The sequence below is a fragment of the Lissotriton vulgaris genome, chromosome 6 (genome assembly GCF_964263255.1).
Source record: "Lissotriton vulgaris chromosome 6, aLisVul1.2, whole genome shotgun sequence".
Lineage (NCBI taxonomy): Eukaryota > Metazoa > Chordata > Amphibia > Caudata > Salamandridae > Lissotriton > Lissotriton vulgaris.
The window spans coordinates 903,769,957-903,789,396 of NC_141694.1; the positions used below are offsets into that span (position 1 = coordinate 903,769,957).

The 19,440-nt window shown below is 42.5% G+C and overlaps 1 protein-coding gene across 1 annotated transcript in view; it reads right to left on the reverse strand.

Annotated features, from left to right (window-relative positions):
* The window catches only part of LTBP1 (latent transforming growth factor beta binding protein 1), a 1,129,437-nt gene that overhangs the window by 696,545 nt on the left and 413,452 nt on the right, over window positions 1-19,440 (reverse strand). Inside the window, exon 4 of the mRNA XM_086926894.1 lies at window positions 5,595-5,773. Within this exon, the coding sequence (XP_086783020.1) occupies window positions 5,595-5,773 (179 nt within the window). The remainder of the gene's footprint in view (window positions 1-5,594; window positions 5,774-19,440) is intronic.

Sequence of the window (19,440 nt, forward strand, 5' to 3'; positions counted from 1 at the left end):
GAAGGGTACCCTTCCTGTACAAAACCTATGGCAGACTCTGGCACGCACCACAGCGCTAAGATATGTGCCTGGCACACAGCTGCTGAAATCAGCGCTGCACTAGGGAAAGGGTAGGAGAGCGCCATATCGCTATGAATATGGCACTCTACTGCTCTCTCCCTGCCACACAAGGCAGCACAAATTTTTTAGCTGCTGAGCTGCGTTCTGTGACACCTTTGAGAATCACAGTATACCATGATAATAACCAAGAATTCCTCAAGGAAGAAGGGCTAAATGACAACACACTCCAGAATACCCTCCTCAATACTATATACCCTTTTTGGGTAAAATCACAAACCCTAGAGTGGGTATATCAATGTCTTCTGCCGGCCGTATTAAAGACCTGACTGAGAGTGTATCTTTCCTTTTGGGCGAACTTTGCATTCCATAATACGGCCCGCCGGGCCAGGAGGACGCACCACCGTGAGAGGAAGCGAGTCCATGGTGTGGAGTCATTCACAGCCATTTACGGAGCAGCTGGTTCGGTGGAATCGATTTTAAACAACTTTGGGAAGATGACATTGATATACACACTCTAGGGTTTGTGATTTGTATGTCACGGATATCATCAAAGACTTAGCTTTGCTGCACTTTGCATAATTGTTGTTTGCTAAACTAAACTAAAATAAACCCAAAGTAGTCCCAAAAAGACACTGGGGATGGACCATCACTCATCCTGAGTATTTGACTCTTGAGCAAGTGTTACATCCTGCTTTTCCTCCCACTCTGCCCTTCTTTAGTGTCTTGTTCTGTGCTGCTCAGCCTGTAACTGTGATGTCACCTAGAGTTCCTTTTGTGTATGTTTAAGTCTACTGTCAGTTATATCTGAGGCTGAGCAGCAGGGCAGCTGCTCCCGGTGGATCTTACTATAGCCGTATAGCCCGCCGTAGAGGGCTATACCGGCTATTAAAGGCCCTCTCCAGCGCTAAAGGCCCCGAGCCGAAGGCGAGGGCCTTTAACAAGGGAGAGGGACTTTAATAGCGGTATAGCCTATCTACGAAGGGCTATAAGGCTATTAGAACATTCTGTCACTAGAGGACAGAATGTTCTAACAAAAAAACAAAGCTTTTTGGAAGCTTGAGGGGATTGGAATCCCCTCAGGCTCCCTGAAGCCTTTGTTTGCAGCCAGAGCTGTGAACAAAGAAACATTGGAATGTTGGAGCTCCAGGCTTATACCAGCCATTATAAGCCCAGAGCACTCCATTGTTTTCAATGGAGCTCCCAACATTCCAGTGTTCTAATATTCTGTACATACTTACTTGGATTAATATGCTGTTTATCCTATTTCTACTCCTGTAACTATTTTCTAAGAATAAACCTTGAACTTGGATACAGCTACAAAAGAGTCATCATTTTTTTATGGAATTATACAGAGATTTTTATATACCTTTTGTGTACTTCTGTATTTTTTAAAAAATTAACAAAATGTTACATTAAAAAAATTGGCCCCTGCTGGCCCAACACCATTAACAACTATCTGAAGCAACGGGACGTGGCCGTCAGCCTGAAAATATGTGAGACAAAATCTTTCCTGTAAATTCCGCCCGCAGATCCAGCAGGCTTCAATTCCAGCCCTGCAATTGTTAAATGCATTCAGTGGCTGCATAGCAACTCTACTTTCCAGGGTAATACTGGAAACAACATGATGGGTGAATTCCAACTAGGCTTCAGATGCAGAAGTTGCACCAAATATTCTACTTGGCAAGGGATGATTCCCTTCATAATCACTTACCTCTTAATTCCGATGGGGCCGTAGCAAGTGATGTGGGCCAAATTATAAGATCCGTAGGAACACTACGAATCTCTTTACTTTCAACCAGAGATTTTGGCATCTGAAAAGAACCAAAATCATGGCAGCTAAAATCCCTGGGTGAAAGTCTGGGTAAAAAGAGTCAGCAAGGCAGAAATGGACCTAGACTTACCAATTCCTGCAGTAATTACTCATTTCTTAGTGAAGCAGCAGGGTATGATCCATAATCAGCAGACTTTCCTGACTCTGTACTTAACAATGGGTCAGCAGACAAGAGCTTCGTGGACAAGCAAGATTTAGCTATTTTATGATTATTAATTTCAGAAGATGGTTATCGTTTATTCAGCTACTGATCAGACCCCTTACGGATTGGTAGCATTGATCTAAAAAACATGGAAATAATAAACAACAAAGGCCTGACTAGATTTACATGCCTAGTACCACAAACTTGACACTAGAGGGGTTGCCCATATTTTTCAAACTCCCTCATAAGAGCGATTCCTATCGCTAATCAAAGTGCCACGGCGTTTCAATTTACAATTAAAAATATGTCAAAATATCACCATTGGACCACTCTCACCCAAACATAAAAAAGTGTGAGAAAGGAGAGAGAGCACCTCACGGTCGCAACACCAAGGGGGTTGCTGGTTGGTACTCACTAGCACACCCACTTATCATCATCGGTTACTTTCTCTGCCGAAAACGGAAAGTGTGTGTTCTATTGTGAGACTCTCGAAAAACTTTGATTAGCGATAGGAATCGCTCTTAAAAGGGAGTTTGAAAAATATGGGCAACCGCTCTAGTGTCGAGTTTGTGGTACTACGCGTGTGAATCTAGTCATGCCTTTGTTGTTTATTAGTGTGTTGAGTGGGGGCGGCCTGGCTTTCTTTCCCTCTGCAGCTCCAATTGTGTTGATGCAAAACAACATGAAGTCAGGAAAAAGAAAATACAGCGAAATAAAACTTTAAGGGAATTGTAGTTGAAATGGATATACATTGCTAATACACTTCAAGAATGTGACTACTTTTGTCCTTGTGCTTTCTTCTGCAATTTAGGCAGAAATGAGTGTCATGTGCAGGTCAGGTGGGTAGTACATCCTCCCGGATCATTACTTTTACAGCTCATAAGACCTGGGCAGTCTGGAAAGTTAGTTTATTTCAATTTTAAATCCCTCTGGGGGAAGCTGCTTAGGAGTGATTAATTGGTACCATGGGTTGCAGGAGGTTGGCACTGGCACTTATGTTCGGGAAGCAGGACTTTGTTTGGCTTTGACCCAGAACAACAGTGAAAACTGCAGCTATGCAAGAAAAGCGGGTGGAGAGAAACCCAGGAAAATACTGACACATGGAGAAATCACGGATTAGGAAACATCTTGAAGAATGAGTTAAAAAAGACAGGAAGTGTAGGGTGGTGGGAAAAAAAAGAATTATGAATGAAGACTAGATTGATGGCTTGTTAGTAGGAATTCCAATATTTGGCAGCTCCGACTTTAGATTCTGCACTTTTTTCAAAACAAAATTAGGCACTGATGCTAAGCATCATCTTAAGCAATCACTACACAACATATATAATAATGATGTGTATAGTTATAAACTAGCAAACCGTAATAGTATTATTTCCTTTCAGTATCTATTTCAATTAATCATTGGAGCTGCCTCCACAGCTACACATATACTCTAGCTAGTTTCAACCTCTCTCCGGCTACAGTGTACATACTTTATCAATTTTATTGGAGACAAAAGTCACCAAACTCAGTTTACAAGCTAAGAATAAATACCTTGGAGCTTCAAAAACACACAACAGCAAAATAAATTCCACTGTGTACATCTGTCATTGCCGCCCTGCGGATTTACGCTTCCAATATAATTGCAATGGAAAAACATGACAGGCTGAGTGAAAGATGAGGTGGAAATGATTGCTCTCTCTGTCAGCTTGTCTGGCACACCAGAGAGCTCGAGACAGGATGTCTTCCGAACAAGGGAGCACGCGCAGTGCAACACTGTGCTTGGATCGCAATACATCACATCCGTTTCTGCCAAGATCCGTCCTCAGCACTCACACCAGAGACATTAGCATTAGTAGAGGTGTTAGCATTACATCATTTCAAGACTGAGAAAACTGTGAGGACATTTGGCGTCCACTTTTATCGATATATGCTTATGCAGTTTGACAGGGAAGGGACAAGCAATGCCCAACATTTATCTTGTATGTCAACAGTTTGCCCGCAACTGAAGTTTGCACACTTGTCAAGTGGTGCCATGGCGCTTTTGACACCTTCAGCCTTTCCCAGCTTTTTAGTCAACAGTGACTTGCATGCTGGGAATTTTTTGAACCAATACTTACAATGTTAAAAGCAAAACTACAAATGGCAGAATGACAAATTCGGTTCTTAGCTAAAAAGATATTAATGTGTAGATACATTTGTCACACTTGCCAATTAAGGGGTGAACCACTCTTGAACACCAAGTACCAGAATCCCAAGGGGCGACCCGGAGGAGGGGCTAGCGGATTGCGGTCCATTGCTTCTGTTTCTACAAAGTGGCTCCCTTGAGCTTTGAGCCGACGGGCTCCTGGACTACGCACCTGCGTGCCGGTTCTGGCATCGAGGCCTTTGACGTTTGTTTGGCGGCCTTCTCTTCCACCCCTACAGCATTTCTCTACTGATGAGGGAAGTCATCCCGAAACCCGAGCCATGTCTCGGGCGACATCCAAAAACCCGGGACATGGATCGGGTCTAGAGATCATCAGTCCTACAAGTACTTACTTGCACCCACCTGGGTGAACCACTCTTGAACACCAAGTACCAGAATCCCAAGGGGCGACCCGGAGGAGGGGCTAGCGGAGTGCGGTCCATTGCTTCTGTTTCTACAAAGTGGCTCCCTTGAGCTTTGAGCCGACGGGCTCCTGGACTACGCACCTGCGTGCCGGTTCTGGCATCGAGGCCTTTGACGTTTGTTTGGCGGCCTTCTCTTCCACCCCTACAGCATTTCTCTACTGATGAGGGAAGTCATCCCGAAACCCGAGCCATGTCTCGGGCGACATCCAAAAACCCGGGACATGGATCGGGTCTAGAGATCATCAGTCCTACAAGTACTTACTTGCACCCACCTGGGTGAACCACTCTTGAACACCAAGTACCAGAATCCCAAGGGGCGACCCGGAGGAGGGGCTAGCGGAGTGCGGTCCATTGCTTCTGTTTCTACAAAGTGGCTCCCTTGAGCTTTGAGCCGACGGGCTCCTGGACTACGCACCTGCGTGCCGGTTCTGGCATCGAGGCCTTTGACGTTTGTTTGGCGGCCTTCTCTTCCACCCCTACAGCATTTCTCTACTGATGAGGGAAGTCATCCCGAAACCCGAGCCATGTCTCGGGCGACATCCAAAAACCCGGGACATGGATCGGGTCTAGAGATCATCAGTCCTACAAGTACTTACTTGCACCCACCTGGGTGAACCACTTTTGAACACCAAGTACCAGAATCCCAAGGGGCGACCCGGAGGAGGGGCTAGTGGAGTGCAGTCCATTGCTTCTGTTTCTACTAAGGGGTACAGTTGTGTTGCTTTTGCATAAGCAACCTACCACTATCTCCTTTTTTTTGGCTCAAATTGCTGCACAGGCACAGCAGCAAAACAGAATGAAAGTGCAACTCAGGTCCTCATGTATGTCACCAAGACGTTACTCATTCAGGCAACATGACTGACACACATTCTTACACCTATTGTATTCCTATGGAGTACTGTGCTACTCATCCAGAAGTGAAGTACTTTATAAAAGCAACTATTATACAAAGACAACAACAGCACTTACATTGAAAAGGTTGTAGAAGATGATCATGCCCAGACCTCAGGGGCAGTAAACCCTCTGATGATTGCTCTCCTCCAGGAAGTACATTCTGCGTGTTGGAATAGTATTTGGGTTTCATCACAAACTGCTGTGTTTGGCTTGGAAGGTTCATGGTCAATGCTTGTGAAGAAAGTGGCAGCAACCTGTTGAAGGAAAGAAGAAAGGCGTGAGCAAAGCTTCTACGAAGATGGTCAACAGAACATATGCATGTCCTCGGAAAGATATCCAATGCACTTAATATCGGATTCTGTTAAAACACAATGTGGAGCTAACATACAAATTAATAATTCTACCTCCAGTGTCATACACCCTCTCTGTCACCTTTTGTTTATTTTTAATAAGGTTTAGGGGTTCTGGAGACGTTCACGGTGGACATCGGAAATAGATGGTCTCCCTGATGCCATGATCACTGCCTAGGTTGCTTCCCTTTTGTCTTAATACTGCAGATTGAATACGGAATGGAAGTCTAATATGGACCTATATATGCTTGCGGAGAAAGTGGTTTACAAGGTGAGGGGCTGCCCGAGTAGACTTTCACTGGCAGGATAGACTCAGGTCAGTAATAACTGTGATGCCTAGCCTATGCCTGATGATTATGACTGTTCGAGAATGGACCTATGTATTTGAATATATGTGATGTTGATGTAACTATATGTTTCTCACTGAAATGCCTACCACAATACTTTTCCCCATTTCTATACCTTGATGCCCGCAAATGAACATACTTCACGCATTGACGACTCCTTTTCTCAATTTTATGTTTTGTTTGTTAATCAACAAAATAAAAAGTAAAGTAAAAACAAACTGTAGATTGAAGAAGTCATTTAAGGTTATGGGTACTAAACAGATTTGGCACCGAAGAGAGTACAAGGGTGCCACGATTTTTCATCCTGCTTTTTATGTGTGCTAATCTCAAGCATGGAAAGACATAATTATTTAGATATGCCTATGTGGTGGAGCTCCACCAATCGTAGCAAGGATGGGATGTAATGATCCAGGGTCAATGGCAAGGATGGACAGGCCATTAGATTTACTAGGGCCCATGCCCAATGTGCAGTTTTCTATAGTGCTTTGAGGGCCATAGTTCTCTTCATTTAGGGCCACCTACTTCTTGTGGTCTCCACCAGTCATCCTCACCATGACACTGGCTCCCTCAGCAGAAACAAATCAAATGCTTCAATATCATGACTACCAATATAACTATTGCTAAAGCAGAGGTGTGTGTGGCACCCTTAGAGCCGAGGCACCTCCCTTCCTCAGTTACTCATGTAGATAACTGCTGGACACTCACCAGGACCTGGGCCATATTAGGAAGCTCTGAATTGCCGATGTAGCCAAACCCTTAGCAACTTCCATACAATGCATAATGTTTAAAATAGGAACTCCAGCCTTACAGCTTCAGAAATGTTCCTTACTTGTTAAAGCCAAGTTTAATTTCACCATGTTGCCACTGAATCTGTCTCCCTCCATTCCCTCTAACTAGATTGTGAAATGTACAAATCCCATTGGCTGCTCGGCTTCTGTTTTACTTTTAGGGCCTCATGCATCAAACTTTGTAATTGCGATTCTTAAATTGCGATTTTCAAGAAATCGCAATTTAGGAATCACAATTGCTTAAATAAGTAGGAATCGCACAAAAAAATGTGATTCCTACACATTCCATAATTGCGACTCACAAATTGCGAATCGCAATTAAGGAATTGCTTCCCATAGGAATGAATGGGAATTGCATGCGCAATTTGTGAGTACCAGATAGGTACTCGCAAATTGCGCATGCAATTTCAAGGGTGCCAAAAGGACACCCTGATACACCCTGAAATTGCCATGTTACCACATGTTGCACCTACACATGCCCCAAGGACATGTATGTGTGAAACATGGAAATTTGAAAAATTCACTTTTTTCAAAGTTCTAGCAAATTACCATCAACTTTGAATTGATGGTAATTTGCGTTTTTAATTGCGAAATCGCATTTTTGGGGGTTTTAATGCATTGCATTTAGGAAATCGCAATTTGTGATTCCCTAAATGCAATTGCAATTTAAGTAATTACAAATTTAGCAATGACTTAAATTGCGATTTTTGCATTTGGGATGATGCATTCCAAATGCAAAAATATCGGTTGCAAAGGGGCAGATTCTGCAATTCTGCCCCTTTGCGACCGGTATTTTAAATGATGCATGTGGCCCTTAGACTCCAATCACGATAGGGGACAGTGAATCTGTTTTAGTCTCAAACTCCTGTTTGTGCCCAAAACAGGATTACAGTGGAGGTGCAAATTTATGGTGAGGGACATCTGGCACAAATAGGGGGAGCAAAGTGTGCATGTGCATTGTTTATGTAGTTTTCATGGGGATTATGTGTCCTTAACTATTAGTATTTGCACACTGGCTGATCTGCAATCAGCACCAGATTTCAGTACCATACGTGGTTGTTCCAGCAGGGTTCTCAAAAGCACTACTCTATTGACTGCCACTGTTTTTGCAACTGAATGTATGCACTTCAAGGAGTTAAGGCTTGGAAGTATTTAGAATTCTAGAAAGTAAAAAGACTTCCAAAACGCTAGCAACATCTAGCAACAAAGATACTGATGAACTTCTGAATAAATGTGCTTCAGCATTTTTAGGATATCTTCTGCGATAATGAATTCATTCATTGGCATCAGTTACGAGCAGCAAGGTGTAGCTGATGACACCCCTATGTGACTGCTTGTAATCCATGTCAACTTACTAAAGGGACTAAGCATCTTTTAATACTATGTGTGCCTTAAGATGTTGTTCATTTCAATAATGGCCTGTGTGCTTGTTATCTGTGGGATTATGTGGTTCGTAATTTTAATATTACACTGTAGTTAATAGTTATCCACTTCCATGAGGTCATCTCATGTGATGAAGTTGAGGTCAGATGTCATGTGATGCTACTGTGATGCTTTTATAATAGAACCTCGAGAGTATTGGCTTTTATGAGCTCCAGCTACGTTAGAAGAACTGGCCTATAACAATTCTCTACACAGCGCTTTGGATTAATCCCTTTTTTGCACTTCTGGGTTCCGCCCATGGTTATGACCTTCCTCCTTATCTAATACTGAAGTACCCTCTTTCACAGCATTACTTAGCCCTCTTCACCAGAATCCCCAAAACAGCCTCCAATTATCTTGGAGCTTGGTAGGGGCCTGATGCTTCAGAGAGGTCATGGGAATCAGAGGCTTTTGTAAAGGCCCAAACGTTGGTCAAAGCATTTCACACAACACATCCCACTAAACCCAACAAAGAATAGGGAGGGAGAATAATCTATGGGTAAGGTACTGTTAGGTTTTCGTCACGGGATATACAGGGAAAAACATATGTGCAAGATTCTGTCTGAAATATACACACAAAAAAAGGAAAGACTGGAGGATATTGATGACTGGCTCTTGGCAGCTGGCCGACATGAAGACACAGAGGGTCAATGACGGATAGTTCCAGTTTATGGCCAGTAGAGGGAGCACATCATCTCCTGGTTACTATTAAAAAGGCTAAAAACTAGGAAGATGGTCCCTAGTAACTTTAATTCTGTGATATGGCTTCCGCTCGTACTTAATTCATCATCCCATTGTGCACTCTCCACATTTCTAGTTATGTTCCTTTCCCAAGTTTGCAGTTCCCCATGTCTTTTGTCTCTTTACCTTCCTTATTTTTCAGAATCCTGTTCTCCATGACCCTTGGTTGATGACGTTCCATTACTACAGACACTTTGCCTACACTACAGCCTGTCCTAAGGTGCTTCTGGGCCTCTGGGTGTTTTATTGCACCACTGAAGTTTATTATTGACATATCCTCTGAAGTACCCAGTGAGTGCAAACCTCCTTACTTATAACATTGTATCTCAGAACTTACTGCTTACAGAGCAGAAAGTGTGATGGTGCATGGAAAAGCAGGGATATCATTAGGTATGTCTTGGGGATTCTCCTTGCAATCTATATATTTACCATTTACATGGGCTTGCCCATTGGTACAAGTGAACATCCTGAGCTGCAATCAAAGATGAGTACTGATAGCATCGCTGATCCTTCATTTCCTGGAAAATGAAACCAGCATTCATCACAAATTGATTGAATCATATGTACTATTGGATAATGGAAAAATGTGTTTGTGTGGTAACATTGCTGTGGCCGAAGTGCAGAGGACATGGGGGACAAGGTTTTAATGTTTAGCAGACACACAACTCTGGAAGTAGTCCAGGTCCCACCCAAAATAGTAATCTTTAACATATACATATACTCATTGGAGTGGGAATAATATTTTTTTTTACCCCTCCGCTATCCGACACTTATCCTATTGTTGCATTCAGTGAAGTGGGAATACTCATTTTTACTCTTCCGCTATCCAACATTTTCCCTACTGTTGCATTCTTTGGAGTGGGAATAGTAATTTTTGCCCCTCCATTATCCAACATTTTCCCTACCGTTTCTCTCACTGAAGTGGGAATAGTACATTTTCCCCTCTGCTATCCAACACTTTCCCAACTGTTGCACTCACTGGATTGGCACTAGTCATTTTTAGCCCTCTTCTATCCAGCACTTTCCCTACTGTTGCACTCACTGGAGTGGGAATAGTAATTTTTCCCCTGCGCTATCCAACACTTTCCTTACTGTTGCACTCACTGGAGTGGGAATAGTAATTTTTGCCCCTCCATTATCCAACATTTTCCCTACCGTTTCTCTCACTGAAGTGGGAATAGTACATTTTCCCCTCTGCTATCCAACACTTACCATACTGTTGCACTCACTGGAGTGGGAATAGTAATTTTTACCCCTGCCCTATCCAATACTTCCCTTACTGTTGCACTCACTGGAGTGGGAATAGTAAGTTTTACCTCTCTGCTATCCAACACTTGCCCTACTGTTGCCCTCCCTTTAGTGGGAATACATTTTTTTAACCCTCCGTTATCCAACTGTTGCATTCAGTGGAGTGGGAATACAAATTTTTACCCCTCCGCTGTCCAACATTTTCCCTACTGTTGCACTCTATGGAGTGGGAATAGTGATTTGTTACCCTCCACTATCCAACCCTTTCCCTACTGTTGCTCTCACTGGAGTGGGAATAGTACATTTTACCCCTTCACTATCCAACACTATCCCTACTGTTGCACTCGGAGTTGGATTAGTAATTTTTACCCCTCTGTTATCCAGCACTTTCCCTACTGTTGCACTCACTGGAGTGGGAATAGTCATTTTTACCCCTTCGCTATCCAACACTTATCCTACTGTTGCATTGAGTGGAGTGAGAATAGTAACTTTTACCCCTCCGCTATCCAACACTTTCCGTACTGTTGCTCTTACTGGAGTGGAAATAGTAGTTTTTACCACTCCCCTATCCAACACTTTCCCTACTGTTGCCCTCACTGGAGTAGGAATAGTATTTTTTACCCCTCCACTATCCAACACTTTCCCTACTGTTGCACTGTTTGGAGTGGGATTAGTTATTTTTACCCCTCCGCTATCCAACACTTTCCCTACTGTTGCCCTCACCGGAGTAGGAATAGTAATATTTACCCCTCCGCTATCCAACACTTTCCCTACTGTTGCACTCACTGGAGTTGGAAGAGTCAATTTAATTATTTTGCAATCCAACACTTTTCCTACTGTTGCACTGATTGTATTGGGCAATTTAAGTTTAAACATTTTTTCATAGTTTAATGTTTAATTTATTCTCGAGTCTTTTTAATATTTAAGTTATTTTTGATATATATGTTATTTTATATAATTTAAAAATAAATTATGTTTGTGTGTTTATCTTTTCCAATTAAGTTTATTTGTAATATTTTGTAAAAATGTATATTACATTTAATTAATTTTGTTAACATTAATAATAATATTTCCTATATATTATTTTAAGTTTTTTTACTTCAATATTTTTGTACTCACCTGTTTAAGTATAGGAGTCGATGTTTTTGTTGACTATATTTTTTACTTGATATTTTTTACTTCGATATTTTTACATCAATGTTGTGTCAGTGAACCTGTAATATATATTATATATATATATATATATATATATATATATATATATATATACATTTGCATTATTATACATATATGTATATATGCTTTTTATAGTAGTACATTTAAAAAACACCATAACTTTAATATAATATTTTTAATAATTGTGTTGTATGTATATATAAGCATACACACGTATTTATATTTATGTGACTCCTAATCAGGCGAGCACAGCTTTGGCAGTGCGGAGGTGGTGTGGACCCGGCGCTGCACCACAAAAAGACTTAGGGGCCTATTAGGATGGCGGGCAGACTTTTGTCCGCCTGCCACCCTAGCAGTGCTGGGACTGGCTACCAGTGGTGCGGCAGTCCCGCACCTGCAATTAGGATGCCACTGCCACAGTGGCGGTGGCATTCCCTAGCCACAACATTGTGGCGGGTGGTGCACACAGCACCGCCCACCACAATGCTGTGGCTGCACCTTGTGCATGCCAATGCAGGGGGGTACCTATGCGCACCCCCACCGTCACATTACCCTGGGGGCCCACAATGGGCCCCCACATTCAGAGACTGCATGCCTTTCCATGGCGGTAACGCTGTATATGGTGGCGGTATCTTGCAGACACCACCACCATATACAGCCCCTTTTCTGCCCGGTTGACTCGTCGACAGGCGGACAACCGGCGGACTGTCTTTCCGTCCGCCGGGAATCCCCCTGCCATTGTAATATGGTGGGGATAATGGGATGCAGGTGGAGGAAAATGTCGGGCAGATAGCCAATGCCATACGGGCGGTGGCGATCCGCCCGACATACTAATAGGCCCCTAATCTGGTCCTACATGTTTCCATATCCATGATAAATGGTTTACTCCCAACTGTCAGTGGTGCATTACCCTTGAATTTCTCGACCTTTTAGCTTTGTAATAGCAAGCCGCAACACACAGATCCTTTCCAGAAGAGCCTTCAAGGCCTAATTCTTACAAAGAGATTTGAGTGATCAACTAAGTTCCTCTGACTACTCAGTTTAGTTTATGTTTAAATCTGTTTATTAATATTATCGTTATTGGAAAGCAATACAATTTCCTGTGCAATAAAATCCAATAATCCAAAATCTGCAAACCCTAGAAATGCTCATACTTATAATCAATGGGAACATTGTCCTACACCACCAAAGGGTAGTTCAAAAACTTTCAATGAAAAATGTCCATACTTCTCGGGTTTCAATGTTTCAAATCCAGAAACATTTTACTTTAAAAATGTTAAAATATTAATAAGACAGGAATGAAAAGTATGTTGACTAATACTAAGCAAACTTATTCTGCGGCCTTTTATGCCCAGCTGTCCTCGTTAGGTTTTGACTTTTGGAGAGACAACATTGAGACAAAAACTGTCAAGGGCACAGAAGACTGGCAGGTGCAGGGAATAGAAGCTTTATTTCGAGCCTGCATTATCCCAGAACAAATAATGTTTTTGAACAACACTGTCCAACAGACATCCTGTCTTGGCCTAAGATAAAAGATTTGAACAAACCGTCCATACCTACACCTACACCTGATAGTAAAAACACTGCAGAGGGGGTGGTCGACGTAAAAACAATTTTACTTAAGAACAGAACTGATCCTGATTGGAAAAAATGGTTAATCTGGCCCACAGACACAAACAACTGTCAAGATAGATTCCTGAATAAGACACAAGGGTTTACATTCACTAGGCCAGATCAAAGATATGTCCATAGACAACATCCAGGGATAGTAACAACATACAGTGTAGGAAATCTGTGCCTTGATTGGCTACAAAAATCCACACTAACAGAGGTAAAACAACACTTATCTTTACTTAAAGATTGCGTTGATTTAAGGGACTTCTTACAGGGTCCTGCAAAACCGCGTCATAAACGTTTTATATACGCAGGTATATATGCCATTCATAATGAAGCTTGGAAGGCGACACAAGCTGAGACTGCAGAACGAATACGAGAAATTGATCATATTAAGTTAGAGAAATCTCTCTCTGTAGACAATAAGTTAACGACTCTGTCATCCAGAATTTATTCTTTGGACAGCATAGTATCCTCTGCTATAGACATAATGGAACAGGACTTGCTCATGCTACAGCATGGACAGTCACAATTGCGTTCTATAATGCTTAGGCTGGACGTTAAAAAATCTTCGTTCTGGATATGTGCCATGGCGTCTAATCAACACCACGTCATTGTTTTCTGTATTTAACCTTACAGATAAACAAATCACTTTGGCACAAAGAGGAGCAGACTATACGGTGCTGAGCATTGAGAAACTGGAAAGATTACAGATAACTGTTTCGGAAAAACCTGCAACAGAATGGCTAATACACGGGACAATCACTCTGCCTGTCACAATTTTCCATTTTCAGTATTGTTTGAAACATATACCAGCTGGCGTATGTGAAAGGTTGGGTAAAGAATACACCAAGTCGACCTGGGAATTACCATATACACACAGATGTTGGAGTGGGGAAAAATAAGTATTTCTTAGTGGTACAAGTTGCAAAAGTGCACTAAGCGGTACACTTTTATGTCTGGGTATTAACTTACACAGGGCCTGCGATGGTTCTTCGACCAACTTATCCTGCCACCTGCAAAGTTCTCCAGCTGCAGTGATATATCCAATTTTTAGGCAGCTTTCTAATGGAAGCTATATTATGTTGAATGATCACAGCTGCTGTGGCATGTTGCCAGGAATAGCCTATCTCGTATCTGTGTCAGCCAGGGTCACTTGTTGTATGCAAGTATTGTTTCCTAAAACTAAAACAGACGGGGAGTCGCCATTATTGCCTTTACTGAACATCTCTTCTGTACAAATTGATACTTTAAGCAGAATGATTAATTCGGATAGCATTTCCAATGTCATACTATATGCTTTGAATGAAACATTGCTTTTAAAATGCGTAAAGCACAAATGCCATTTTCGTGTACAACCATTTCAAATTTATTTTTTTCTATTTGTGTGGGGTTTTAACACATCATGCTTTAGATATGTTTTATATGCTTAGAACTTAGTAATGTTGAACATAATAAAGTGGAGTGGGTGTTGTATGGCGTTTTAGGATCCGAGCGAAATTTCCTGACTTATACCCTTATATAGTTACAATTCACATTGCCCTAATATAGGCATAGAAATCATACCCATATTTAGACATAGCCCATGCAGTCCAAATACAGGCATGGCTACTTCCACCCGTACCAAAACGTCACAACGATTTCTTGGAAAATCGGCTTAAGCAGTCAGGGACCTCCCCTTGCTTGAATATTGATTTGGCCAAGAACTCATGGGCTTTACAAAGAACTACTATTCCCTTGGGGTTCTTTCCTGACGTTATCAATCCCGACTTTACGTCTAACTAGGCACCTTCAAGGTATTAATATGCCTTCACTTGCTCTAGCAAGATACAGTGGTTCGGAGCAGCTCGACTATCTACTTGCCCAACGCAGCTCGCTACAGCAAGTACCGAAGGAAGCAGACCCTCCAGCTGACGCACTGATTGAGAGGCTGCATTTCTATCAGCGAGAATCCAGCTCCATTGTTTCCAAGCTCCCCTCGCGGGGTGTTGGGAAATCGAGTCCCGAGACAGAGATACCAGACCTCCTTCATTCTAAACTAAGGTATGGAGCTGATTAGACCCTAAGAGAAATCTTGGATAGATGCTATACAAATACCTACTCCCTCCCGCGTACTAGACTTAGATTAGGTACATTGGGGTAGGCGTATTTTAGAAGCACCAGTTGAGTACTTTTAGCAATTGTTATTTATGTATGTACTTTTATATGGCTTAGAAACCATACAATGCTTTTACAGTATTATTTTATAATTCTATCCTCGCTGTACGCATTATACTTTGCAGCCTGCATTACGATTGTAGCAGTTCACTTTACTTGCATGAGAAAGAAGACTGTTCAACAAATCCTTTAATTGAAAAGACCAGTCTCTCTATTTCTCTGCACCTCTGTTGAAACGAAGCATGCACGATTGACTGAGTAAAATATGTATCTGTTGTTTCCACGACTCTGAAGATACGTTTAATTTTGGGAAAACAAAGTTGTCATGTTTATGCGGTTGTCAGAAACTAATCCCTTCTTGTGTATTCGAGAAAGTTTCTAGTGACCTCTGAGCTAGCTGGCACTCACTATTAAGTTTAGTATATTCAATAGAGACCTAGTCGACCTCAGTCCTATTTCTATACTATAGGATATACTATTCCAATGTGCAGAGTCTATTGGGAATATAGGAACTACACTAAACTATGAGGTGGAGAATCCTTTTTGTGTTGTCTCCGCATTACTGACTCTGAATGAACCCCGCCTGATCTGGCTCTATCAAATTTGGTATAGACGGACCAAGTCACGAGGCCAGTATGCCCGTAAATAATTTAAAATCTACATTGAGTAGGGAGACTGGGAGATACCATCCACAGTCTTGCTTATCTTTTCATGATTTGGCCCATACCACTATTACTGCCGCTTGCAGAGCCGCTGGGATCGGACTTTCACCCTCGAAGGAGTTAAACAGTCTTGTCATTATTGGAGGTAATAATTGACAAACTTTTTTATAAAGAGTGCGGGAAATGCGTCCGGGCCTCGTGATTTGAGTAATTTAAGTCGCGAGATCGCTTTAAAGACCTCTTCAATCCGAATGGGGACGTCTAAGGATTTTGCTTGTTCTGGTGTTAGTGTGGAGATATTAACTGAATGTAAGTAAGTCGTTGTGTCTCGTGCAGATTGTGTATCCGACTTGTATAGTGTTTTGTAAAACTCCCAGAAGGTTTGAGCTATCTCCTGGTCTTCAGTGGCCTCCCCCTTCCACTTCTTTTAAGAGAGAGTACCTTTACCTTTTGTCTTTGGGCCCGCAGCCTGTTTGCCAATAAACGTCCCGTACAGTCTCCTCCAACATAATAGGAGTGTTTTAGTCTAATCACCACAAACTCCGCTCTGTCTAGATCTACTCCTGCCAACTGCGCCCTTGCCGCTTTTAGCTGCCTCCACACCCTAGGTGCCCCCGTCCGGCTATGTACCCTCTCTAATTCTCGAACCTGCACAGCTAAGTGCATACGTAGTTCCTTGCGCTCCTTGTTATCTGCCGCTGATATGGCTATTAGTTGTTCCCTCACTACGGCCTTTAACGCTTCCCACAATGTTGCGGTGGCTACCTCAGGGGTATCATTAATTACTAAATAGACTTTAATACATTTGGTGAACTGCTGCTCCACTGTCTCTTTATGAAGCATACATTCCTTGAGCCTCCAGCACCCCTTCTCCTCTGGCGTGTTTCTATCTGTATCTGCACTTTCACTGCGTCATGGTCGGGGAGGGCCACAGGCTCTAGTTCTGCGTCTTTGGCCACCCTGGGTACCTCCATCGTCCCTAGAAAATAGTCAAGGCGGACATGAGACCTGTGTGCATGCGAGAAAAAAGAATATTGTGTCATAGTGAGGTGAGCCTTCCTCCAGATATCAACTAGCCCCAGTTCCTGTGGCCATTTCTTCCCTTCCCTGGATATCTCCTCATTTTGGTGGAAAGTAGCCTTAGATCTATCTTTGTCCGTGTCCATGACCATATTCAGGTCCACTCTACTAATTTCATGCAAATTTGTGGGATCATGGTCTCTGCTATGGCCTCTTTAAGAACTCCCTCCTGTCCCTAATTGGGGCATTTATGGATCCCAGCACCATGGTTTGACCACCAAACAGAATAGTGTACACCAGCAACTGTCTGCCTCTTTCACTTCCCCCTTGCATTATTTGGCTATGAAAATGGTAACCCGTGCTTTATTTTCCCCCATGAAAGGAAAGAAGTGCTGAGGGAATGCCCTGGAGCGCATACGATGCCAGTCTTTAGGTAATAGGTGTGTCTCCTGAGGGAGACATACATCCACTTTCGCATTTTCCAAACTGGAAAGAATTGGGACTTTCACATTTCAGGAGGCTTTACATCGCATGCTTTTAGAAGGCATGCTACTAATGCGCATTCACATTTACATCGCTAGCAATGACAATGCGGGAGATATAGCAATGACCCCCCCTGAGGACATGGGAGATGGAAGATGACGGATTATGCGATGACATGGGAGATGACAGGTTACGACATTATGCATTATGCGTGGCAGACATGGGAGATGGAAGATGACGGATTATGACATTAGGCGTGACAGATGATGTCATAGCTACCAATGAAAACGCATGCTGCCATGACATGGGATATGACGGATTATGGGATAACATGGGATGCGTGACAGATGATGTCATATCATGCCCACGGGAGATGAAGATGCAATTAGCATAGCCACAGCAGATGGAATTGCAGTAACACAAAGGCACAGATTAGTACAGTAAATAATTCTGTACAGATAACAAAAAGTTTGGATTGAAGACAGAGGACACTGCTCTCTGTTCTTTTCATATTTGGAAACACAATATCTGCCTAGTACCTTCAGGTATTCTGGAAAAAGACTGTAGAAATGTATAGTTATGTGGCAGGACTGTGTGGAATTGTCAAGATCCTTAATGGCAAGGCTGAAATATTGAAATGCGGTACACATGACTTACTTTTTTTAAACCGGTCCAAAAAGTAAATGCAGAAGATGACATATAACATGCCAGATGCATGCAGATGCGACATGAGTACTATAGCAGATGATGCGACATGAGTGCTACGATGCGTGCTTGCAAGATGACTGCGATGACATGGGATGCGTGACAGAGTGCAAGATGACTGCGATGACATGGGATGTGTGTCAGATGACGTCATAGCATACCCACGGGAGATGAAGATGCAATTATCATAGCCACGGCAGATGGAATAGCGGTAACACGAATGCAAGGATTAGTACAGTAAATAATTCTGTACAGATAACAAAAAGTTTGGATTGAAGACAGAGGACACTGCTCTCTGTTCTTTTTATATTTGGAAAAACAATATCTACCTAGTGCTTTCAGGTGTTCTGGAAAAAGACTGTAGAACTGTATAGTTATGTGGCAGGACTGTGTGGAATTGTCAAGATCCTTAATGGCAAGGCTGAAAAATTGTAATTGGGTACACAAGGCTTACTTTTTAAAAACCGGTCTACAAAAATGCAGAAGATGACATATAACATGCCAGATGCATGCAGATGCGACATGAGTACTATAGCAGATGGTGCGACATGAGTGCTACGATGCATGCGTGCAAGATGACAGATGCGTGCACAAGATTATTCAAGTAACTAATAGACACAAAAAAATTTGCACCAATTTTTATTGATACTATGCAAACATACATTTCGTGTTACTAATCCCAAAAAAGCACTACTGCAACATAAAACAATAGAAAGCCTTTAATTGAAATGAAATGAAATGTCAACTTGTAAAGCGCGGTTGTTGCCCTGGAGCGTCCAAGCGCTAGCGGCCAAATGTGAAGTTGCTTAAGAGTCAAAAGAGTTTAGAAAAGAGCATTGAACAGAAAGGTCTTCAGCTGTTTCCGAAAAGTGGAGAGATTTGAATTGGACCTGAGTTGAAACGGGAGTGAATTCCACAGATTGGCAGCGTTGTAGGCGAACGTCCTGCCGCCAGCTCTTGCCTTTTTTATTCTGGGGACTGTAGCCATACATGCCTGGCTAGAGCGAAGAGTTCTGCTGGGTTGGTACTGTGTTGCTAGGTCCCGAATAATGGCCGGTCCTCTGCCCCAAAACGCTTGGTGGAATATACACATTGCCTTAAAGGCGACTCTCTGTCGAACTGGAAGCCAGTGCAGACTGGTCAGCCTGGGTTTGGCTGACAGCCTGCGCGGCAACTGGAGCACGGCACGAGCCGCACAATTTTGCACA